The sequence below is a fragment of the Hemiscyllium ocellatum genome, chromosome 8 (assembly GCF_020745735.1).
Source record: "Hemiscyllium ocellatum isolate sHemOce1 chromosome 8, sHemOce1.pat.X.cur, whole genome shotgun sequence".
Lineage (NCBI taxonomy): Eukaryota > Metazoa > Chordata > Chondrichthyes > Orectolobiformes > Hemiscylliidae > Hemiscyllium > Hemiscyllium ocellatum.
The window spans coordinates 39,007,688-39,030,538 of record NC_083408.1 but is presented as its reverse complement, the minus strand read 5'-3'; the positions used below and the strand labels follow the sequence as shown (position 1 = coordinate 39,030,538).

General features: G+C 41.4%; 1 protein-coding gene across 1 annotated transcript in view; it reads left to right on the top strand.

Moving 5' to 3' along the window:
* The first annotated feature begins 7,340 nt into the window (after window positions 1–7,340).
* The window catches only part of LOC132818120 (tetratricopeptide repeat protein 9A), a 70,087-nt gene continuing 54,576 nt past the window's right edge, over window positions 7,341–22,851 (top strand). Inside the window, exon 1 of the mRNA XM_060828825.1 lies at window positions 7,341–8,165. Within this exon, the coding sequence (XP_060684808.1) occupies window positions 7,775–8,165 (391 nt within the window). The 5' untranslated portion in view covers window positions 7,341–7,774. The remainder of the gene's footprint in view (window positions 8,166–22,851) is intronic.

Below are 22,851 nucleotides of genomic sequence, written 5' to 3'. Positions count from 1 at the left end.
CTTATTTTGATTTAGTCCCTGCCCTCTCCTTCACTGTTTGATCACACAGCAGTGCCCTTTGATGTGAAGGACACTGCTTGTTACCTGCCACTTGGGTGTTTTCCTATTTTTCCTGGTGGTGGAAATTAAATAAAGATTTGTGCACTTTGTGTCTTTCACTGTGTCTCACACCTGCTCACACACACCATGGGTGCTGGGGAAAATAAGCACTACCACAGTTAGGCGGTAGTGTGGGGGTTAATAAAAAAAACCGGAAGTGTGTGGTGTTGGGGAAAAAAATAAGCACTCCCGAGAAAAAAAGAAAAAAGGGTGAAAAAAAGAAAAAAAAACAAAAAGAAAAAAAATAAACAGGGGATTCACACCTGCACACACCCACCATGGGTGCTGGGGAAAATAAACACTACCGCAGTTAGGCGGTAGTGTGGGGGTTTAAAAAAAAGAAAAAAAAAACCAAAAAAAACCCAGGAGTTGTAAGGGCACTGCTTGTAAAAAAAAATAAACAGGGGATTCACAACTGCACACACCCACCATGGGTGCTGGGGAAAAATAAGCACTACCGCAGTTAGGCGGTAGTGTGGGGGTTAATTAAAAAAAGAAGAAAAAAGCGTATAGGAGTCAAAAATAAATAAATAAATAAATAGGAATGTTTACGTTAGGGCCCGGGTGACCTTGGAGAAGGAGCACACGGTGTCCACCAACACCCTGGAGTTGTTCAGGGAGAGGTGGGCACCGCAGGGAGTGGAGTGCATCATTTCCCCCTCCAACTCTTATTTTGATTTAGTCCCTGCCCTCCCCTTCACTGTTTGATCACACAGCAGTGCCCTTTGATGTGAAGGACACTGCTTGTCACTGGCCACCCAGATGTTTTCCTATCTTCCTGGTGGTGGAAATTGAATAAAGATTCATGCACTTTGTGTCTCACACTGCATCTCACACCTGCACACACACCATTGGTGCTGGGGAAAAAATAAGCACTACTGCAGTTAGGCAGTAGTGTGGCGGTAAAGGAAAAAAAAACAAAAAGAAAAGAAAAAAAACAGGGGAAAAAAAATAAGCAGGAGATTCCCTTTGTGAAGGGCACTGCTAAAAAAAAACAGGAGATTCACACAGTAAAAAGAAAAAAAAATAGGAGTGTTTACGTTAGGGCCCGGGTGACCTTGGAGAAGGAGCACACGGTGTCCATCAACACTCTGGAGTTGTTCAGGGAGAGGTGGGCACCACAGGGAGTGGAGTGCATTATTTCCCCCTCCAACTCTTATTTTGATTTAGTCCCTGCCCTCCCCTTCACTGTTTGATCACACAGCATTGCCCTTTGATGTGAAGGGCACTGCTTGTCACTGGCCACCCGGGTGTTTTCCTATCTTCCTGGTGGTGGAAATTGATTAAAGATTCATGCACTTTGTGTCTCTCACTGTGTCTCACACCTGCACACACACACACACACCATGGGTCCTGGGGAAAAAATAAGCACAAAGAGAGAAAAAAAATAAATATTTCTACCCTGAGAGCTGGCTCTGAGAAAGCCAGTGTAATATCAAAAACAGTGCATGCATAAAAACAGGGTGACTTGGTGTTGGGATACTGACCTCTGTGGACATGTTTCCAAATCCATATAATGAGTCTTACTCTTTACTCACTAAGAGCTTCATTCCTTATCTGTTTTTGATGTCGACAACTCTACCATTCATTAATTGCTAAAGTCATCAAAATAAAGAACAGCAGTTACTGGTTCTTCCAGCTACTATATACAATATATGTTCATAGTTATTATATTCAGCATTACATTTTTATAATAGGAGTATTCAAAAAGTTGTGGGGAGAAATAGGTCAACTCCGTTGCCATTCTATGCATTGACATTTGATTTGCATTGCCCCTCCCTATTAATTTCTTTCCCCATTCTAAAAGGTGCAGTTATAGAGGTACAAGCAGTAACTAGTCACTCAATATTAACATGTACAATAATTAGAAGGTGTTTAATGGTTAGGGAAGCGAGTACTGGTTTATTGGGTGGCACCATCTGGCAGAAGAGCACCTCAGCTGAGATGCGTTTACTCAATAGATGTAGAGATGAAGTCCAGGGTCATCCTGATCTTCATGGATCAGTTGCATTTAGTAACTGAGCCTCTACGGAGAATACAGATTCTATAAGTAACATGCAAGCTGCTCATCACTATATCAAAACCAGAATTCACCATCAGGTGTACAGAGACAGCCTTGAGTTTTTTTCAGAACTCATTAGAGAACCATAAGTTTATTAGACATAGTTATCATGTTAAGTGCATGATTGCCAGAGAGGAATTTTTCTTTGCAATGTTAACCATTTTCTTACATTAAATATTCTGTTACTTCAAAGCACATTGTAAGTAAGAGTGACATCACAGTGCGGTACTTATATGAACAGAGCATTTTGCACAGACATTGAGTAGCTACAGAGCCCTGAGTGGTAAATAGTTCATCCAGCACCTTACACAATAGGTGTCACTTAGGTTTTCTATTTACTAGATATTTATCACCTAAATATTGAATTATAATCTTTAAAGCAACAACAGCAATTTATTATTATATAGCACTTTTAATAAAGTACTTCATAGGAGTATTGTGTAATGAAACATGGCAATTGGCTATGTATGGGGAAATTAAGAGAGGTGATCTTATCAGAAATGTAGGTTTTAAGAAGGATCTTGAAAGGAGAGAGAAAACTTGAGAAGAAAAATGTTAAAGATGGAAGCCCAGAGCTTTACACCTATTCAGCTGAAGACTCGTCTGCCAGTGGTGGTATGATTAAAATCAGGGATGTACAAGAGGTCAGATTGGGAGCACTGCAGGGATGTGAAAGCATTGTAGGACTGGGGGAGATAAGAATGGGTGAGGCCTTGCATTGATTTGAAGTTTAAGACAAGAGTTTTAAATTTGAGGCTTTGCCACATGGGGTGCCAATGTAGGATATTGGGCTTAGTAGTGATGGGTGAGCATGAACTGAAATGGGTGCAAGTTAGGATATAGATAGCTGAGTTTTGGGATTAGCCTCAAGTTTGAATAGAGGGGAATATTGGGTGTTGGTTGGGAAGGCAATGGAATAGTCATGTTGAGAAGTTTAAAATAAATTGGGTGATGATTTCAGCAACACATATGTTGAGGCAGAGACAGAGTGAAACACTATTATGGAGATAGATATGGGAAGTTTTGGTGACTGGGTAGATTTGTAGTTAGATGCTCATTGCTTGGTCAAATTTGGATCTAGGATTGCAAATGAGCTGTTTAACCTCAGGCATTTGCAAAAGAGAGAGATGGACAAAGTGGAGTTTGTAGTACAGACAAAAGACAGCAACTTCTGCATTCCAAATTTTAGCTATCATTTAAAAAGTCATTAGAAGGGCCTCATTGTAGTTTCCAAAAAGCTTTGGTTGATGGATTTGAGTAATTCAAACTAACAAAGGTCACTTGTTCATAATTTGCCTGACTGTGATAGATAATCACAAATGATGTAGCAGTTGGGACCTTCCTTGCAGATGGAGTAGGAACACCAACAATCAGCCACAGTTCATAATCCTCATCATTATCCGATGCTAAATGCTTAGAAGCATTTGTGCAGATGTCAAGTGCGGAGGGGATTCATTATGATGCTGTCCACAAATTTAAGTGTTTAAAATTTGACAATTTGATAATGATGAAGTGGCTTGTTCATATTTGTTCTGCCACATGGTCATTACCCCTCACCTCACCACTCTGCACGTTATTACCAGTGATCAGAGTTAAGAGCAAGCAGTGAAGGGCAGCACTTTCACACAAGAAATTCATGATTTTGTATCAAATGCATGTGCCTGCTATTTAAAAGGAGGCATCAATCCACATAAAATAAGCGTCAATATTCAGAACAACACATTACAAAGATTCCAGAATATAAACCTTACTCTCACTACCAAAATGAAACTAGTATATTTCAAACATTGTTTCTCATTATCATAGAAATTATTGTAGGGATCAAGATAATCCTGTCCACTATTCTGATGATTTTACATTCTCTCTATTTAAATATATACCTAGTTTGAATTTAAATAATATTGCCATCCCAATCTCAATATTGTCTTGTGGTGAAACGTTCTATGTTCAAATGATGTCTTACAATAATTCCTGTAATTTTCTCCCTTTGCTCTTTATGTTAGTAACATGTTTAATTTTCTTACTGTAAGTAAACAATGCTTCTCTGCTTTTGGCACAACTCTGAATAATGCATAGAAATATAACTAATACTATACTTTATGCAATTTGTGTTAGAGAGGTTTGCAGTTAACTCACATTTGAAATAGAAGATCCATGTTGAGGTACGCAGAGCTATCAACATCAAGCATTACATTAGGCTCACAGCTCATGTCACACATAACAGCTTACCTCATGGATCAGAAGGATTATGGGTTACGTTGATCCTCATTAAGAACGATCAGCTACATTTGCCAATACTGTACAAAGCAAACATGTTGCACTGTTGCACAGTAACGTAGGGTATACAAGCCAGCAGTAGGTTCAAATTGTTAACTCAGATACCCTGCCTTTAAGTTAGATTCCATCTGAACAATATTCATCTGTACCATTTGTGAAGACTGTATATTTTATCCTTCAAAGGAAAGATATGTCACCGATAAGGCCAGTCTCTGTTGCCCATGAGACATTTATTGTGAGATGTCTTCTTTAATAGAATTTGGCTTGCTACGTCACTTAGGAGTCACCCACAAAGATGTAAGTTAGGAGGCAGGTATATGGGCAAAGACATAATACACATTTCCTTTCTCTGAATGACATTAATAAACTAGATTTTTTTAAAAAAAATAATAATGCTATAGTTCCATGCTCACCAAGACAGAGTCTAGCTTTTCAATCCAGATCTTTTTCCATTTATTTAATTAATAGAATTAGAATTCATGTTTTTGGGTTATAAGTCCTGTAACATAATCACTATAGTATCGTCTATAGGAATTACCAGTTCATTAGTTAGAAATTAGTTAGCATATGAATAGTGACCAGTTCCAGGTAAAGTAAGGCCTATGACTAATAAAAATAAACATTTAAGCTTTAACATTGTCATGTCAAAATATGTGATTTTCCAAGAAAATATGATATGCTTACCATACATTTCAAACCAGTTTTGGAATTATCAGAAGGGTAAAGAGAGATATACAAGAACACACCAGTTAGTAAATTACATTGAAGGTATCTCACGATACCTTCACTCAGTTATTTTTAAACTGAGTGTTAACGATGATTCTGCACCATTTTCTTTATTTGGATTCACGTTCCTGGCAGACGGTCTATTTAATCGCAATACATAGCTGTCTTACAGCGTTTACAGTCTGGCACTCGATGCCTTTACTACGTTTGGCAGAGACTGGAGCAGATCATCTTTGCAATGAAGATCACGACCGTAGCAGCATTTCAGCCAGCCTGATTGCAAAGCATTGTGGCTCATGCAGAACAGGAGACTTGGACGATCGGAACACTTTTCCACCTGCTGAAGCTCGGTCTTAAAGCTGACACGTGAAGTTTAGGAAATAGATGATGCGGGATCAGCCCAACCAAGTCTGACATCTCCATGTGGAGCAGCCGCGCCCGATACATTAACAGACAATGTAAACAGTTTTACACCCCCGTCAGAATAGCAGACAAACTCGTTCCAGATTAACGAACGAGGCGTTTGCACAGTACTGCAGGATATAAATAAGAAATGCATGGAAAGTAGTAGGCTGCAGTTAATTAAATTATGCAGCATATTCAAAACCTGCTACTTAAACTATTGGAAACAAAATGGAATACAGTGCTAATAGAGTGCAGGCTGGCTTTAAGGTGTCCAATAGATCAGGGGAATGGGACACAGGAAGAAAACATTCTCAGATTGTTTATATTTCCAATCTGCTAAAGACAATAAGACAGTCGCTGAGTTGAACTCTTATGGACAGCAATGACTGCTTAAAACTGTAAAAGCACAATAAATCACAGTGACATGCCATAATTTACCCCTCGACCAGTCACTGACTGTGCTCATTGGTTGAGAGTAAGGATGCTGCAGTGGATTTGAATGCTGTCAGTTATGAAGGGGGAGGTGGTTTTTGGTTGAGTGTGGAATGGGGAGGCGGAGGAGGAGGGTATAGCAGGGGGACGGCGAGGTGATGAACGGTGCCAAGGGGATCGAAAGTTACGGGGAGAAAGCGGAAAAACAGATCAGCCATGACTGGATGGCAGAGCAGACTAGATGGGCCGAATGGCCTAATTTTTGCTCCTGCGATCTTACGGTGGAGGTGACACATTTAGGGCATTGCTGGTGGAGCGGGGGTCAGGTGAGGGCGTGACTGGGCGGGCACCCGATGGAACATGAGTCATTTCCAAATCTTTGTCCAAATTCATTGCCAGCTGAGCTATTTCCCAACACACAAAAACACCAACAGAATGAAAAAGGGGCGGTGGCTGGGGGAAGCAAGCTTGCACGAATCTGAGGATGGACACTCCAAAAGCTGGTCTTGGGCAGGAGATGGAGCAGTGTGAAATTAAAACAACCTGCATTTAGGGGAAGGAGGGAAGGGGGCAAAAGGTCGTGGAAACCGGGAGGGCAGAACTCCCCAATCGTTAGGCATGAAGGAAACTATCCTCTATTTTGCTTCGAACCCTCTCGCCCCCCCGGGTTTGCTCTCAGTAAGGCTGACCTGTTCCTCTGCCATTCATGGAGAAAGTGAGGACTGCAGATGCTGGAGTATCAGAGCTGAAAATGTGTTGCTGGAAAAGCGCAGCAGGTCAGGCAGCATCCAAGGAACAGGAGAATCGACGTTTCGGACAGAAGCCCTTCATCAGGAAGGGCTTATGCCCGAAACGTCGAATTTCCTGTTCCTTGGATGCTGCCTGACCTGCTGCGCTTTTCCAGCAACACATTTTCACCTCTGCCATTCATGCCCATCATTAACATCGGCGGTTCACCCACATCCCTGCTGTTAAAGTTCCATTCCCACTCCCTTAGCCTTTTCCACCTTTCCCATTGGAGCTACCTGGTCTTCTCCCTATGCTCCCCCCCGGCAGCATTAAAATGAAACTCCATCACTGTGGGGTCTTTTAGCCCAGTGTACCTAACCAATGTCATAACGCAAAGCTGATAAAAAAAATTCAATAATTAAAAAAAAACTTTTCCGGCCACCTTCAGTTCTGAAGAAGTCACATTGGACTCAAAACATTGACTCTCTCTCTCTCTCTGCACAGATGCTAACAGACCTGCTGAGGTTGTGTGGTGATGTACAAAACTGGTGATTTTTTTGTTAGAGGGTGTGGCTGATCTGGTGTGTGTGTGTATGAGAGAGAGAGATTTTTATACCCTGCAGTGAATTCGACCAATCGTTAACACGTCTTAAATGTACGATTTGAAGGGTGATTCGAGGTATATTTAACCTCGACCGCGCTTCTCTCTCTCTCTCTCCAAACCGCTTCCAACTCTCTCTGTGATTTCCTTCTTCTGCTCACCTCTCTAGACACTGATCGCTTTAAATTAAAAACTGAATCAGGGTTGGATTACGTGTGGATGGTTCCAACTCTTCCGGGTCGACAATTTACAGCCAATGATTTTTTAAAGGAGGAAAAAAACACACACACACACATAAGAAGGGCAGATCGGAGTGTGTGGTGGACAATTCCTGCAATCAGTTCTGAGCAGAGAGACGGAAACAGTCAAACCAGCCAGCAGAAGGTGTGCGAGCAAACATGAGGTCTCGGGTCGGCGCTGGTGGCAGCAGCAACAGCTAAGAGATGGAAGAGAAAGCGGTGCCTGGGACCCAGAGCAGCTCGGACGCTGGGCGGCCAGGGGATGCTGGTGGGTCAGCTACTCCCCGGACTGTCTCCAAGTGCGAGCACGGTCAGCCGGACTCCCAGGGCACCCTTCACAGAGCCCTGGACTTCAAGCTGCAGGGCAACCAGTGCTACAAGGCGAAAAAATTCCGAGAAGCCATCGGAAAGTATCACCGGGCTCTGCTGGAGATGAAGGGCTTCCTGGCGGTCACCGACCCGGACTCGTCGCCGTCCCCGTCTCCGGCTGTCCCGGCGCAGCCTTCCTCCTGCGGGAGGGCGCCGGTCACACTGACCGAGGAGGAGAGGAGGCTGCTGGAGAGTAGCGAGATCGAGTGTTACAACAGTCTGGCGGGTAAGCCTCCCCCTCCCAAAAAGCCTTGTCCCGCGCAATTTATTGCTCTGTGTGTGTGTGTTTGTCTCTCGGAGCCACCTCGCCAAGAGTTCACCCGCTCCTTTTCCAGCCGGGATCAGCCGCCCCCATTCCTTGCCCCTTCAGCATCATATCCGTCTGCTGAGGGATGGCAATAATTGGTGGCATTTCTGAGTTCGTGGACCCTCAGGTTGGAACTGAAGTACTTCAGGCAACCCTCAAGCCCAGATATTCATATTCCAACTCCCTTCCCCTACCCCTGTAACTGGCGTTGCACTGGGATTTGCCAGGATGATATATTGGCTTATCATGTTGTGGAGAGCATGACATCACTGGGTGCAGTTTACACCCAGGGTTGCGAGACTAAGGACACGTTTAGAGGATGTAATACCAGCAGAAGTGATTCACAAGGATGTTATTCAGGGAATTGCCCCTTACCCCGTGGACAGCGTGTGCTGACCAATTCCCAAGGAAATATGCCACCGTCCTATAGAAGCCGGAATTCGGCATGTTTGGAACTGTAGTCACAGAGGAAGTGGTGGAGGCTGGTATAATTACAACTTTAAAAGACATAGAGATGGGTATATGAATAGGGAGGGTTTAGAGGGATGTGGGACAACTGCTGGCAAATGGGACTACATTAATTGAGGATATCTGGTCACCACAGACCAGTTGGAGCAAAAGGTCTCTTTCCGTGCTGTACATCTCTAAAACTGCAGATGCTGGAAATCTTAAACAAATATAGAAATTGCCGGAGAACCTCAGCAGGTCTGACAACATCTGTGGAGAGAAAGCAAGGTTAATGTCCACGTCCAATGCCCCTTTTTCAGAACTGGGCAGCACAGTGATTGGCATTGCTGCCTCACAGCGCCAGGGACCTGAGCCCAATTCCAGCCTTGGGTGAGTGTGTGAAGTTTGTACCTTCTCCCTGTGTCTGCATGGGTTTCCTCTGGATGCTCCAGTATCGTCCAAGAGCCCAAAGAAGTGCAGACTAGGTGGATTGGCCATGTTAAATCTGGGATTACAGGGATAGGTTGTGGGTCTGTGTGGCATGCTCCTTGATGGGCCAAATGGGCTCCTAATGCACTGCAGGGAGTCTATGATTCTGCATCTGTATTAAACCCAGCCAGTGATTTGGCACAATATCCAAAGTAGCATATGAAGCAGTTTACAATGTTCACAGGTAGTTAAGATAAGCTACCCAAGTATAAAACATCCAATGCAGAAATGCCTCTCTGCCATGTGTGTATTAGGCTAAAAACAGTCCCCACACTACATCCTGTACCTGCCCACCTACTTGCCCACCCAGCCACATTGTCACTATATGCCCAGTAGGTACAGATGAGGACCCCTGCAATTTTGTACAATTTGTAAGCAAGCTTTAACTCCAAGCTGCTGTTATTGATTGGGTTTGATCTCCATATTCTGTGCTATGAATATTTCAGAAGAATATATTAGCATAAAGCATAATGGTCTTTGGAGAAAAGAAAACTTAGAAACATATACTCAATCAAAATGTTAGTAAGCTTTTAGAATTAAATGATTGGAGTCTTATACTAATAAATCAATAACCACATATGAAGTAGCCATGTAGTGCTTGAATGCAAACTCAAATTATGCCTATTGATCAGTGTTGCCATTTGCATGCAAAATAAATAAACTCCTGATACAAAGAAGCACCAACACGTCACAAAGTACTTGAAATATGATTGGTTCAATTTGCTACAGCAATATTAATAGCTAGACTAACAAGGAAGTTAAAGCTAGTTTATAGGTAATAACCCGAGTTAAATCTAGTCAACCATCTTAATTGTCCAAGAGGTGGCTGGCCTGTCAATTACTTGCTACAAGAAGGTACCAAGACAGCTTGAGTCCACAGGCTATTTCTTTTAAAGGCTGCTGCTGACTTCGTACCATTCAATGTCCCTTGTTCACATTTGATAGAAAGTTTAGGCTAGTATCTGCCGATATGTTCCCATTGTGACTCCATTTTGACACATGAAAATGGTCATGACCACCTTGTTGGTGAGAGCTGAGAGAGTGGGGAACCTGGCTGTTGTAACTTGATGCAAACTCAATGGTAGCCACTACTGCTTTGTATCTCACAATCTCCCTTGGAGTACCGACCTTTGTTTTGGCTTACATCAGGGGTCAACATAAGAACAAAGGCTTTAGGAATAGGCCCTTTGAGTCCACTGTACTATTCAATCAGATCATAGCTGACCTGGTTGTGGTCCACTTTCTAGAACACTTGGCTTCTTTGTCGACAAAAAAAGCCTTGTAGCTCAGGCTTGAATATATTCAATGACCCAGCCTCCACTGCTCTCTAGGGGAAGAGATTTCCACTGACTAATGAACCTCTGAGAAAATAATTGTCCAACAATGTGCAAAATGTACAACTATTGCATGATTTTGGTTTCTGAAAGAATTGAAGAAAACCTAAATTTTGCTAAGTCTGTAAGCAGACGTATGCATCATGAGTTGATTACTGAAGTGGTGGTGTCCCCAACTCTCAACCATCTGCTGCAAGCATTTTAAAGTAGAAATGTCCCTAACTTGTAGCGAGCAGACATCAGCAACCCTGCAGCTATCATGAAGGGAGATTAACCTGCTTGAGAATTCCAAAATCAGCCTGTGTGTGTAACTACAAAATAAAACATTTAAATCAAATCTGAGATTAGACTGTGACAATGAAGAGCTTGATTGATGCAGAGACTTTGCAATACGTGCAAGTGTGTGACATCACACACTTGCTTCTAACAATTGCTTCGGACTTAACACTGCAGCTGTAAAATCAGAAAAAGCATAGTTTGCAGTGGAAAATGTACATTTAAAATATTAATGGAAAATCCACAGAATGAATAGAACACCAATGGAATTCATATAACATGAGAGAATCTTCCAGTGAGCCACACAAATCCACTGTAATCCACTGCTGGTAGCTGAGCTGACTCATACATTTGAGAAGGGGAAGTGGTACAATAAAGAAATTCAGTCCGTTCTTGAGGTCTTTGAGAGAGCAAGGTAAGTCTGAATGCAAATTTCGGACTGCAGTTCAATAAAACCTACAAAGTCAATGCAAGCAAAAATCAAGACAGCTGTAAAAAGGGTGGCTAATCCAATATTCTAACCTTGTGTATGCTATCATCACAAGTTAAAATGACCTGAGCCAGTATTGACAGGGACAACAATCACCTGGGGGAAAATCATGTCCTGTCTTCATTGTACATTTACTGGCACTTTCCAGTAACAGTGGGAATAGGAATTCTTGCTGGAGGAATGAAGATAATACTTGTGACTTATGCAGGTGAAATCACCAATCAAATTCCCCTGGCCCTTAAGTTAGCACTGATGTCTACAAGCAGGAGGCTGGAAGTACACAGCAAACCAGGCAGCATCAGGGGGTGGAGAAGTCACCATTTTGGATGTAACCCTTCCTCAGGACTTCACCTCTTGATGCTGCCTGGCTTGCTGTGTTCTTCCAGCCTCCAGCTTGTCTACCTTGGATTCCAGCATCTGCAATTTTTTGTCTCTCCTTAAGTTAGTACTTGCTAGGTCTCAATGCTGTGTGTGGATACCAGTGTTTTACACATTCATTTTGAAAAGCAGAATGTATTTCACAGTTCACAATGTTGCTATTTTAATACTGAGCAGGGCTAATTTTCTTAGATTGGAACTGATATGATTAAAAATGTGTTTGTATCAAACCATCATTCCTCCAGCATTGAAGTCCTCAATGTAAGTTTATCTGTCTTCAGGTCTCTTGCTTCCTTCAGAGTTGCACATAGTTATGTTTTTGTTGGTGTAGCTTGGTTTATATTTTTCTTATTCCCACTAAGGTTTTTTTTTGGTCATTATAACTTTATTCAAAAATGCTGAGATCAATTGTATTTAACTCTTGAGTATTCATCATAGTCCTAACATTCTCTATGAGCATGTGCCCCTTATTAGTTAAGCTGATTCTGTTGAATGCTAAAGCCACATATTTGCAGGCTAGAAATACCATAGTTTAAAGTCTCTACACTAACTGCGTGTGTTTCTGGAATGGGATCCAGGTTTGTGGGGGGAGATGGATGGACATGGAGAAACAATGGATAAAATGTAGAGGAGTGTTTTCCATCGCTGCGACAAAGGCTTGTGTTGATATAGTCAGCAGGGCTACTGTAGATGGCGCTCTTGTGTCATCTCACAATCTTCAGCAATGCTATTTGCAATCACCATAATTGTCTTCGGGGCAATGGTATTTGTACCCAGAAGGAGGTACCAAGGGGTTAATAAGAATTGAAGTAGTCCGCTTTAGCAGGAAAAAAGTACTAGAGACACTTGAAGCAATAAATTCTCAGGATAGTCTACATCCCAGGACTACATAGTTGTGGATGCAATGGTTATGACTTCCCCAGCTTCTAGATCAGGCATCATGGATTGGAAGCTAGCAACTGTTCCATCAATATTCAGGATGGGAGATAATGGGGAACATGCACGCCAGTTATCCTGAATTCCTGAGTTGTTGAGGAAGATGCTGGAATTATTAAGGAAGTCCTAGCAATATACCTTGAATCAATGTGATCAGCCAAATTCAACATGGTTTTCAAAAATTGTTTCTGAAATTTATTTATTGGTGCTTTTTGATGTCTCTATTCAGGAATGTCATAGAGTAATAGAGATGTACAGCATGGAAGCAGACCCAACCCGTCCATACGACCAGATATCCCAACTCAATCTTGTCCCACCTGCTAAAGGGGAACAAGTAGATGCAGAATACTTGGATTTCCAAAAGATGTGCAATGAAGAGCCACAAAAAAAAGCACAAGACAAGGGCTGAAGAAGTGGGGGTAATATATTAACAAGAGCAAGTGATTTGGTATGGATAGGAAGAAGAAAGTAGGGATAAGCAGGACTCTGTATGAGAAAGGACAAAGACAGCGGATGTTGGATGATCTTAGGTTGAAATCTTCTTGGAGAAAGTAAGGACTGCAGATGCTGGAGATCAGAGCTGAAAATGTGTTGCTGGAAAAGCGCAGCAGGTCAGGCAGCATCCAAGGAGCAGGAGAATCGATGTTTCGGGCATGAGCCCTTCTTCCTGGCTCATGCCCGAAACGCCGATTCTCCTGCTCCTTGGATGATCTTAGGTTGATGCAAGGTAGAAAATGAAAGATCATCCAGAAGAGGTCAGTTATTGCAGAAAGAACTCTCCCTTCCTGAAAGATGGACAAACTACTGGTTCACCACATGTATCAAAGGCATGTTGCCCTATCAAACTCAGTGGGGAATGCATCCATTTCTAAAGGCTGCTTACTTGTTACATTCATTAATCTAGGTTGCACGTGTGGACTCATTTTTCTTTCATAAGAAGTGGCCATTGCTGGTTATGTCAGCATTTATTGACTGTCCACATTTGCTCTTGGGAGGCAATTAAGGAAGTAATAGCAAACCACCTTCTTGAATCATTGCACCCTATCTACATCAGGCATATCCAGATGCTGTTTGAACGCAAGTGAAAAAATAGTAATATAATTCTAAATTGTGATGATGTATCTAGGAAGAGAACTTGCAGGTGGTGGTGTCCCCATACGGCTGAAGTCCTTGTATTTCTGTGTGGTAGACCTTGCAGATTTGAAAGGTGGTTTTGAACTGGGCTCAGGAATGTTGCTGCAGTGCATCTCGTAGTTGGTACACACTGCTGTCACTGCACATCAGGTGATAGAGGAAGTAAATGCTTAAGGTGGTGAATGGAATGCATGTCAAGTGAGCTGATCAGTCCCAGATTGTGCCCACCTTCTTGAGTTGTTAAAGTCAGTCATCCAAAAAAGTGGAGCACTTTCCATCTCACTCCTGACTTCTGCCTTGTAGATGGTTGACAGGTAGGAATCACGGAGAAAACACTCTAGTCATTGGAGTTTTGCCTTGCTCTTAGGAAGATTATTTTAGGTGTTGAAGAGAATCAACACATATGACATCAGTAGAGAAGTTCCACATGGTTGTATTCCCAATTCCACCATCTTAAAGTTGTTCCAACAATGACAGGCTTCAGAAAGTCAGAGCTGAGCTACTTGTCTGAGAACTTCCAGCTTCTGAACTGTTTTTGTAGCCAGAGTACTTACAGTTCTGTTTCTAATCAACATTAACCCCAGGATTTAGATGTCTGTGTGTGCCATAGACTGCCAAAGGAAGACGATTACATTCTGTCTTGCTCTCTTGTTGCCTAATACTTTTGTGTGGCGTGAATGTTTCCTGCTGCTTATCAGCCCAAGCCTGAACATTGCTGGTCTTGCTGCATATGGTAACTGACTGCTTCAGCTCACTTTGGCCTTATGAAGGAGGGAAGGCCATTGCTGGAACAACTTTAAGATGGTGGAACTGAGAATACCACCCTGAGGAGCTTCTCCACTGATGGCATTCGTGTTCATTCTCTTCAACAACTAAAACAATCTTCCTTTGAGCAAGGCACAACTTCAATGAATCGAGTGTTTTCTTCCTGATTTCTACTTGCAACAATTTTGCTAAGGCTTCTTGTGTGAAAGTGGAAAGAAGTGTGAGAGACTGGATTCCTGCCAGTTGTTGCCATGGCAACCAGTCGTCAGTCAAAGCTGCAATGAAAACTCCTGCTTTTTTTTGTTAGTTCTTATCACTAGATTTAGAGGCTTCAATTAATTCTGGCCAGAGAAGATATGTTTCAGCACTGTTTGATTAAGATAGCGGTTTATGGGTATCTAACTATAGTTGGGTGTGAACTTTGAAGGTGAGTTTTACAGCTTTAATACCTGGCTAAGGTGCTGATACGCTGAAGCTTTGCTACTTAGCCCAGTAGTTGCCATGGAAATTGTGAGCAGCCAATTAGAAAACACTCTGATAAGGTACAGCCATAAAATATGTGCTTGGGTCCCTAATAAGATTTTGCATTATATTAAATAAATTAAAATGCAGTCTTGTTTATTTAGATATTTTCTTATATAATGCAGCTTAGATTAATAAGGTGTAGCATTCAAGAATTCAGTCAATGGTATTTTAGCCTTAATTGCAAAGGGTTGGAGTATTAGAATCAGGAAATTTCTGATTCAATTTCTGACACTAGTTCTTGAACATTTTAGGTTAAAAGATTCTCTTTCAAATAACATAGTAATCATGGATTGCATCCAAGTTATAACAGCATAAACTCATACTCATATAATATAGCAGAATTGCACGTCAAGGACATTTTAATAATGTTTTTCAGAAAACAGGTATTCACCTATACATTTCAGGAGATGGCTTTCTCTGTATCTCAATGCATAGCCTATCATTGATGTAGTGCTTGCCAGTGATACTTGTAAATCACACTATACAAAAGCAATTGTTTCTTTTTAAGGATAAAAAGGTTCAAACTGCAGAATGGGATCTCTAAACATCTGTAAAATTTCCATCTCATTTAAAAACAGAATTTGATCTATTTATAGTCTGGTTAAGCAGTGGCTCTGCAGGGCTCAGAGTGACTAATCTGAGAAGCTAAAGATTGATCTGAGACAACTTCTTAAGTTAACCCGCTACATCCCCCCGCAAACCAGTGGGAGAATCTAAAATTGGGTTCAGGATAAGAGATTATCCATTTAAGACCGATGAAGAGGAATTTCTTCTCTCCAGTTGTGAATTTTAGAATGCTTGACATCAAAGTTGCTTAGGAGTTGTGTCATCAGATATAGGTGAAGCTGAGAGGCCATTTTTGTTTTAAAATATTAAAAAGCAAGGATTACAGGGAGCAGGAAAGAACGTTTTTAGATTCAGGGTTTATTGTCACATGTACTCAAGTGCAGTGAAAAATGTACAAAGTTGCCATTCCTGGTGCCATTTAGGTACAAAGGTACCTATGTATAAAATCTTAGGTAGAAAAATAAAGAAATAAGTTTAAAAAGTTCAACACTACAGTTCTTAGTATGGCTAAGCTCAGATAGCCATGATATTACTGAGTGATGAAGCAGGTTTGAGGGCATGTAGCCTACTTGTGCTCCTATTTCGATTGCTATGTACAGCACATACACTGCCACGAAAATATGATTTAGGAGCAAGAGAAGGCCATTTGTCCCCTCAAGCACATTCTATCATTCAATGAGATCATGGCTGATCATCAGCTCCACATTCTTGCCTATCCCTGGAACCATTGGCTCCCTTGTTAGTCAAGAATTTTGCACCCTCTGCTTTTTAAAAGAATTCAGTGAACCAGCAAGCAAAAAAAACCTCTCATTCTCAGAGCTTCCAAATCTCTTCATAATCAATGAAGTATTTTTGAAGTGTAGTCACTTTTGAAATGTAAGGAATATGGCAGCCTAGGTTATGTGCTCACAATATTCTGACTCAGTGGTGAGGTTAGTATTTCTTACCCAGCACTTCATGTAGTCTTGAGGTACAAAGGATCTCACTGAGCTTACTGGGATGAACTCAAACCTGTGGAGATTCATGGTAAACCCAGGATGAAGGGCTGAAAATGACAAGGACTTGTTCTAGAATTTGTTGGGGTTAGGTAGTTGATGTCTGGGAGGAGTGTCACAGACACTCAATGCCTGAACCACTACTACTTCCAATCCAGGATGTAAAATAGTAAAAAGCTAGTCAATAATTATTGTTCTTGCCATTAATATATTGCAGTTAATGATTAAAACAGATTTTACAAAATGCTGCTGAAAGTGATTTTTGTTGAAAAGATATTAATAATGTTTAAGGATGTTATGTAGGACATTCCTCCAATTGTTCTTGTAGATTTATCCATTGCTCATTCTTGTCTGAGTATAATTTAAATTACGTGGCTAAACAAACATCTTTTATGTAAACACAACCGTTTAATGTATTAACAGTTAGCCAATTATGATTTCAATAGTTTAAATGTGTATTAACGTATCTATTCCAATCTATGAAAATGATCTGGATTCAGAAATTCAATGTAATATTCTGGAAGATCCAGAAGATGCCAAACTAGGAGGACCAGTGCATTCAAAGAAGGCAGCTCAGAAATTACAGCAAGAACTGTGCAAAATGTAATAACTGCGCAGAACAGTGACAAATGAAATTTAACGGAGAAAACAAAACATTTTGCATGTCGTAGGATGCATATGTGATAGCGATATTTGAAGAAATGTGCTAAAATTGATCTGGAGGTGCCGGTGTTGGACTGGGGTGTACACAAAAATCACACAACACCAGGTTATAGTCCAACAGGTTTGTTTGGAAGCACACTAGCTTTCGGATCGCTGTTTTTTCATCAGATGACTGTGGAACATGACCATAAGAGACAGAATTTATAGCAAAAGGTTACAGTATCATGGAAACTGTAATGATATATTAAACAAATTTCGTCTTTTGGAATGATATATGCTAGTTTCGGTTCTTTAGTATGTAAATTCCAGAACTCCTTTACAATTATGTTCTTAAGATAGCTTCAGCCTTTGGAACAATAGGTGCCATCTCAGCTCAGGCAGTGCACTAAAGGTGTGAGGTTAAAGTCTGTTTGTGTTCCAATGTTGAGTCAGACTGGTTCTATTTCAAAAGTGGGACTTACAGAATCTTACATGGATTTATGCAGTTTTTGAGCAAAATAAAATGTAATTCTGCAAGTACAAATTCACCCCATAAACTTATGGGTGCATTTGCAGGAGAGACAGATTGAGTGTGTACATGTGAGTATGTGTGACTGTGTGTGTGTGTAAGCTTGGTCAAGTATGTGTGTGAGTGTGATGGGGTAGAATTCTGTGAGAGAGTGCGCGCTTGGGTGTGAGTGCAGGGTGTGTGTGTGTGTGTGTGTGTGTGTGTGTGTGTGTGTGTGTGTGTGTGTGTGTGTGTGTGTGTGTGTGTGTGTGTGTGTGACAGAGAGAGTGTAGAGCGCAGTGGGGTCACATGTAGTGTGACATGAACCCAAGGTCTCTGTTAAGGCCATCCCCATGGGTACAAACTTGGCTATCAGCCTCTGCTCAGCCACTTTGCATTATTGCCTGTCTTGAAGTCCGCGTTGGAGGATGGTCACCCGAGGATCTGAGGTCGAATGTCCCGACCTACTGAAGTGTTCCCTGACTGAAAGGAACACTCCTTCCTGGTGATTGTTGTGGGGTGTCCATTCATCCGTTGCCGTAGTGTCAATCTTGCCAATGTACCATGCATCAAGGCATCCTTGCCTGCAACGTATGAGAGAGACCACGTTGACCGAGTCACCTGCCGCGTATATGGTGGGTGGTGTCCCCACGTGTAGTGGTGGTTACTTTGTCGAAACTCTAACATGTCTTGCAGCGGCTACCGTGACAGGGTTGTATGGTGTTGTGGACGTATGTATAGGTAAAGCTTAAAGATCCTCAAATAATGTCATCGACCAGGCTGAACCTGCCCGACCAATGTAAAGTTGGTAATCAATAAAACTGGAAGAATGTTAGATGACAGGGTCAACGTAACAGAAAAGAAGCCAAAACCAGTCATGAGCAAATGCTTTTTTGAATGAGTTGAATGCTTTGATTGGAATGAAACTTGAATGAGGCACTCAGTTGTGGTTGTCAAGACACAGAGAACCTTTTCAAACGCTTGACACAAGAGAATGCTCATGACTAGTATCCAAGAGCCTGAGCTGCCTGGAAGACAGGAGGCACTCTACCTTTTGAAACTGAAGTAAAGTTCCCTGAGAGCGAACCTTACCAGTGACATAAGGTACTTGGGAAAACAACTGGGAAATCAGAATGTCTTACAATTAGCGTTGAATTTGACATGAAAATGCGATGCAGGTTCAAACATGGGGAGGAAAAAATTAAGACGAATATGGAAATTAGCTGTGCACATGAATAATTGTAATTTGACACAGGCTTCCCGATAAAGTAATAGAGGATAAAATGTCAGCAAGATTTAAGAAGTCATTAGATACTTAAAATAAGGAGACCTTTAGATATTACTACATTAATGCATGTGCGTGGATCAAATCGTTCTCTTTTTAATCCAAAAAGCTATCTTAATGCATTATGAATGGACAGGCAGATAAGAATCTGTTCCGGTTTATGGTATAGAATTGCCAGTCTACCAATTGGAGCAAGAGAGTGGGGAATAGAATGGTTTTGTGATGACCATCTCTGAAGTGAGGTATGTGAATAGAAATGAGTGTTGTTCAATTGTATTATAATAAATGAGTTGCTGCAATCAGTACAGTTTAGCATCAATGATTTAAAGCCATGGCACCTGCCATGAGAAAGATCTCAGCCAACCCTTCAATTTATTAAAATGTTGCAATTCAGTTGATGAAGAGGTAAGTGTTTGTACCTGGGCCTCCCAGCTTTGAGTTACTTTCTTCTATTCACTCATTGACAGCAGCTGCACAGCGTTCTGTTGACGGTTCCTTGTGTATAGGTTTCAGAAAGGAATTGCTTACCATCACTTTGGAATGCAGCCTGTTCAGTGCACATCTCATTAATTTTGGCAGAAGGTTGAGTTTAAGTGGGTAATGTTCCTGTTTAAGTGTGAACTATTTGTGGAGGATTGAACACAGGGATATATTGAAAGCCTCCATTGTTACCTTTTGAATTGTTTTTTTGTGTTCATCATTTTCTAAAGATGTCTATTTCAACACACCAAACACTACAACTTATTCTCATTTCACTAGCCCCATTTACAGCCTGTGATTAAAGGTGGCATGGTGACTCAGTGCTGCCTCACAATGCCAGGGACCCGGGTTGGATTCCAGCCTCTGGAAACTGTCTACATGGAGGTTGCTTGCACGTTCTCCCCATGTCTGTGTGGGTTTCCTCCGGGTGCTCCAGTTTCCTCACACAATCCAAAAGTGTGCAGCTTAGGTGGATTAGCCATAGGAAAGCTAGGTTACAGGGAGAGGATAGGGGGATGGGTTGCTCTTTAGAGGAGCAATATGGATTTGATGTGTTGAATGGCCTGCTTCTGCACTGTAGGGATTCAATGATTAATGCAAATCGTGCTAACACCAAAGCTGACTTAAGTCATGGTGTTATTACTCAGCTGATGGTAATACTGGAAATGTCTCCGAGAAATCTGGCCTGATAAACAACAAATTTTTATTTTTCCTTTTGTTTACCTTGGACATCAGTCACCAAACCTGGTTACAAAAGACTGACAATGTAATTCAACAAAAGAATATGAAGGTTAATTACACAAAGGAAAAACACCAACTATGTTACATTATAAAATAACTGTTCAAATAATCTATGACAAACATCAGAAGGAAATGGTCATCCACTTTTCATGAGTGAAACATTTTACAGGCATTAAACTTCAGTGAAGAGCTATCCCTATCAACATCTAAAGTTTCTAATTCAGCTGGCATGGCTGAAACTGGTTTCCTTTTGGCAGATTCCTGCACATTTGCTTGATGCTATTTTCTTCAGTTTCTATTTACCTCCCAGACATTTTTAAAGCAACTAAGCTCTCCTATTGCTTAATGTGTCCCCTCAACCCATGTCTTTCACAGCCTTGTAGGATGTCTTCCTCTCTGTCTCCTCCATGGCGTTATGCTTCTGGAACTTTCTTCACACATTTCTAAAGAGCTCAGTCCTTCTCTTCAGCCCTGACTGCTGATAATAGTACCCCTCTGTTGAATATTCTGTTGGAGTCGGCATTAGTGTTGGGCTCATCCCTTCCTTTTGCTATCTCTGCTGACAGCAAGGCAAGACCAAGAGAATTGCCATGGCTTGTAAGAAGAAGCACACAGGAGGCCGTGAATAAGGGATGAGACAAATGAAATATAGGAATTCGGATGTCAGGCTGACGTTGTACAGGATATTGGTGAGATCTCTTCTGAAATACTGTGTCCCATTCTGGTCGCTGTGCTATAGAAGGATATTATATTGGAGGGGGTTCAGCAAAGATGTACCAGTGTCTTGCTGGGACTGGAGGGTTTGATTTATAAAGAGGGGCTGGGATATTTTTCACTGGAGTGTAAGAGGTTGACCTTTATAAAGATTTATAAAGTCACAAGGAACATAGATAAGGTGAATAGCGAGGGTTTTGTTTACTTAGGATAGGGAATTCAAAACAAGGGGACATATTTTTAAGGTGAGAGGAGAAAGGGTTGAAAAGGACATGAGGGGCAACTTTTTTATATAGATAGTAGTTCGTGTGTGGAATGAACTGCCAGAGAGAGTGGCAGATGTAGGTGCAGTTATAACATTCAAAATACATTTGGGTAAGTATATGAATAGGAAACATTTAGAGGGATATGGGCCAAATGCAGGCATGTGGGACCAGTTTAGTTTGGGAACTTGGTTGGTATGGACTAGTTGGGCCAAAGGATCTATTTCCACGCAGTATGACTCTATGCATTCCCAGCCTTTTCATTCATTTTACGCTTCTGTCAACAAAGCCATCTCGTTGCAGTATGCCAAAAGAGATGGTAAGGAACAAGGTCAGCAAAAACAAAGTTTAGGACCCCCTAATGTAATCTAAACATTCAATCCCAGATAACATAAGAACTTAGGTATACCACTTCTAGTGATATCTACATTTAAACTGCTAAGGTATAGCATTTACCTAAAAAGAGAAGGGGTCTTAGGAGTACTATGTGATGGATTTGCCTTGGATGACATTAAGTAATCCCTAATTTTGGCCCATTTAATATATTTTCAAAATTACATTATATTACTATTTGAAATTGTACCTTCTAGTCCCCAATTTCAAGCCTGCACTTAAATAAAAACAAGTATTTGTCTGGGCTGTTATCGAAGCACACTTCAAAATCTCCAATGCAGAGAAGAATGAAGCATTTTTACGATCTGTCTCAAAAAGGAGCCACAGTTCCAGCCAAGTTGAAAAATCACTTTGCAGACTTTTGCAAATCCATATCTTGATTGAAATTTTAAACATTTAGTTCTCAAACTCCTAATTGTCAGGATAGCAATTTCTCCTTCCATGTTCCATTTCACCACCGTGAGAGCACACAGGATTCTTCCACAACCAGTTTACATCATTTAACATGAAAAGAACAATTATATATGATTTGTTATAATGCATTGCCTTACAAAACCTTTGAGTATGTGTGTGTGTGTGTGTGTGTGTGTGTGTGCATGGGCATATATAAGGTGGGGCAGGTGATCAGGGTAGAGAGATGCGAAGTCTTATGAAATAAGGCTTTGACCTGACAAAGGACTTGGCAATGTCTGAATGGAACTAGAATTAATTGTTCTGGTAAACTTGACTCTGCAGATTTAATAGTTCTCCAGCTGGGTGAGGGGTATGTCAGACGTTTCTCCACTTATTGCCCTCCAAAGATTGTTCTTGTTCCTACTGAATGGAGACACTCTCACTGCCTATCTGCCTCTTAAGCATTATCTCTGGAGTATAACGAATAGAATAGAATGTCACATATGCTCTAATGAGTGCAGTGAAAAGTTTACAGATTGCCACTTAACAGTGCCATCTTAGGTACAAAGGTACCTAGGTATAGTTTCTTCAGTCACAAGACATTAGAATAGAGTAATAAAAAGTCCAGCATTGTAGAAATAAATGTTCAGAACAATAGTCTTCCAGTCCAGACTGTGCTGACACCTGGCCTCCTGTCCACACCGGGCCTTGGCTTCACACCTCGAAGTTCATGAGGCTGGGTGATGGCTGTGGAATAACCTCAAGACTAGGAGTCCACACTGAGGCCATGCCAGACCGAGACCGCCATACCAGGTGAGAGGACGCCTTGGCAAAAGTGAGGACTGCAAAT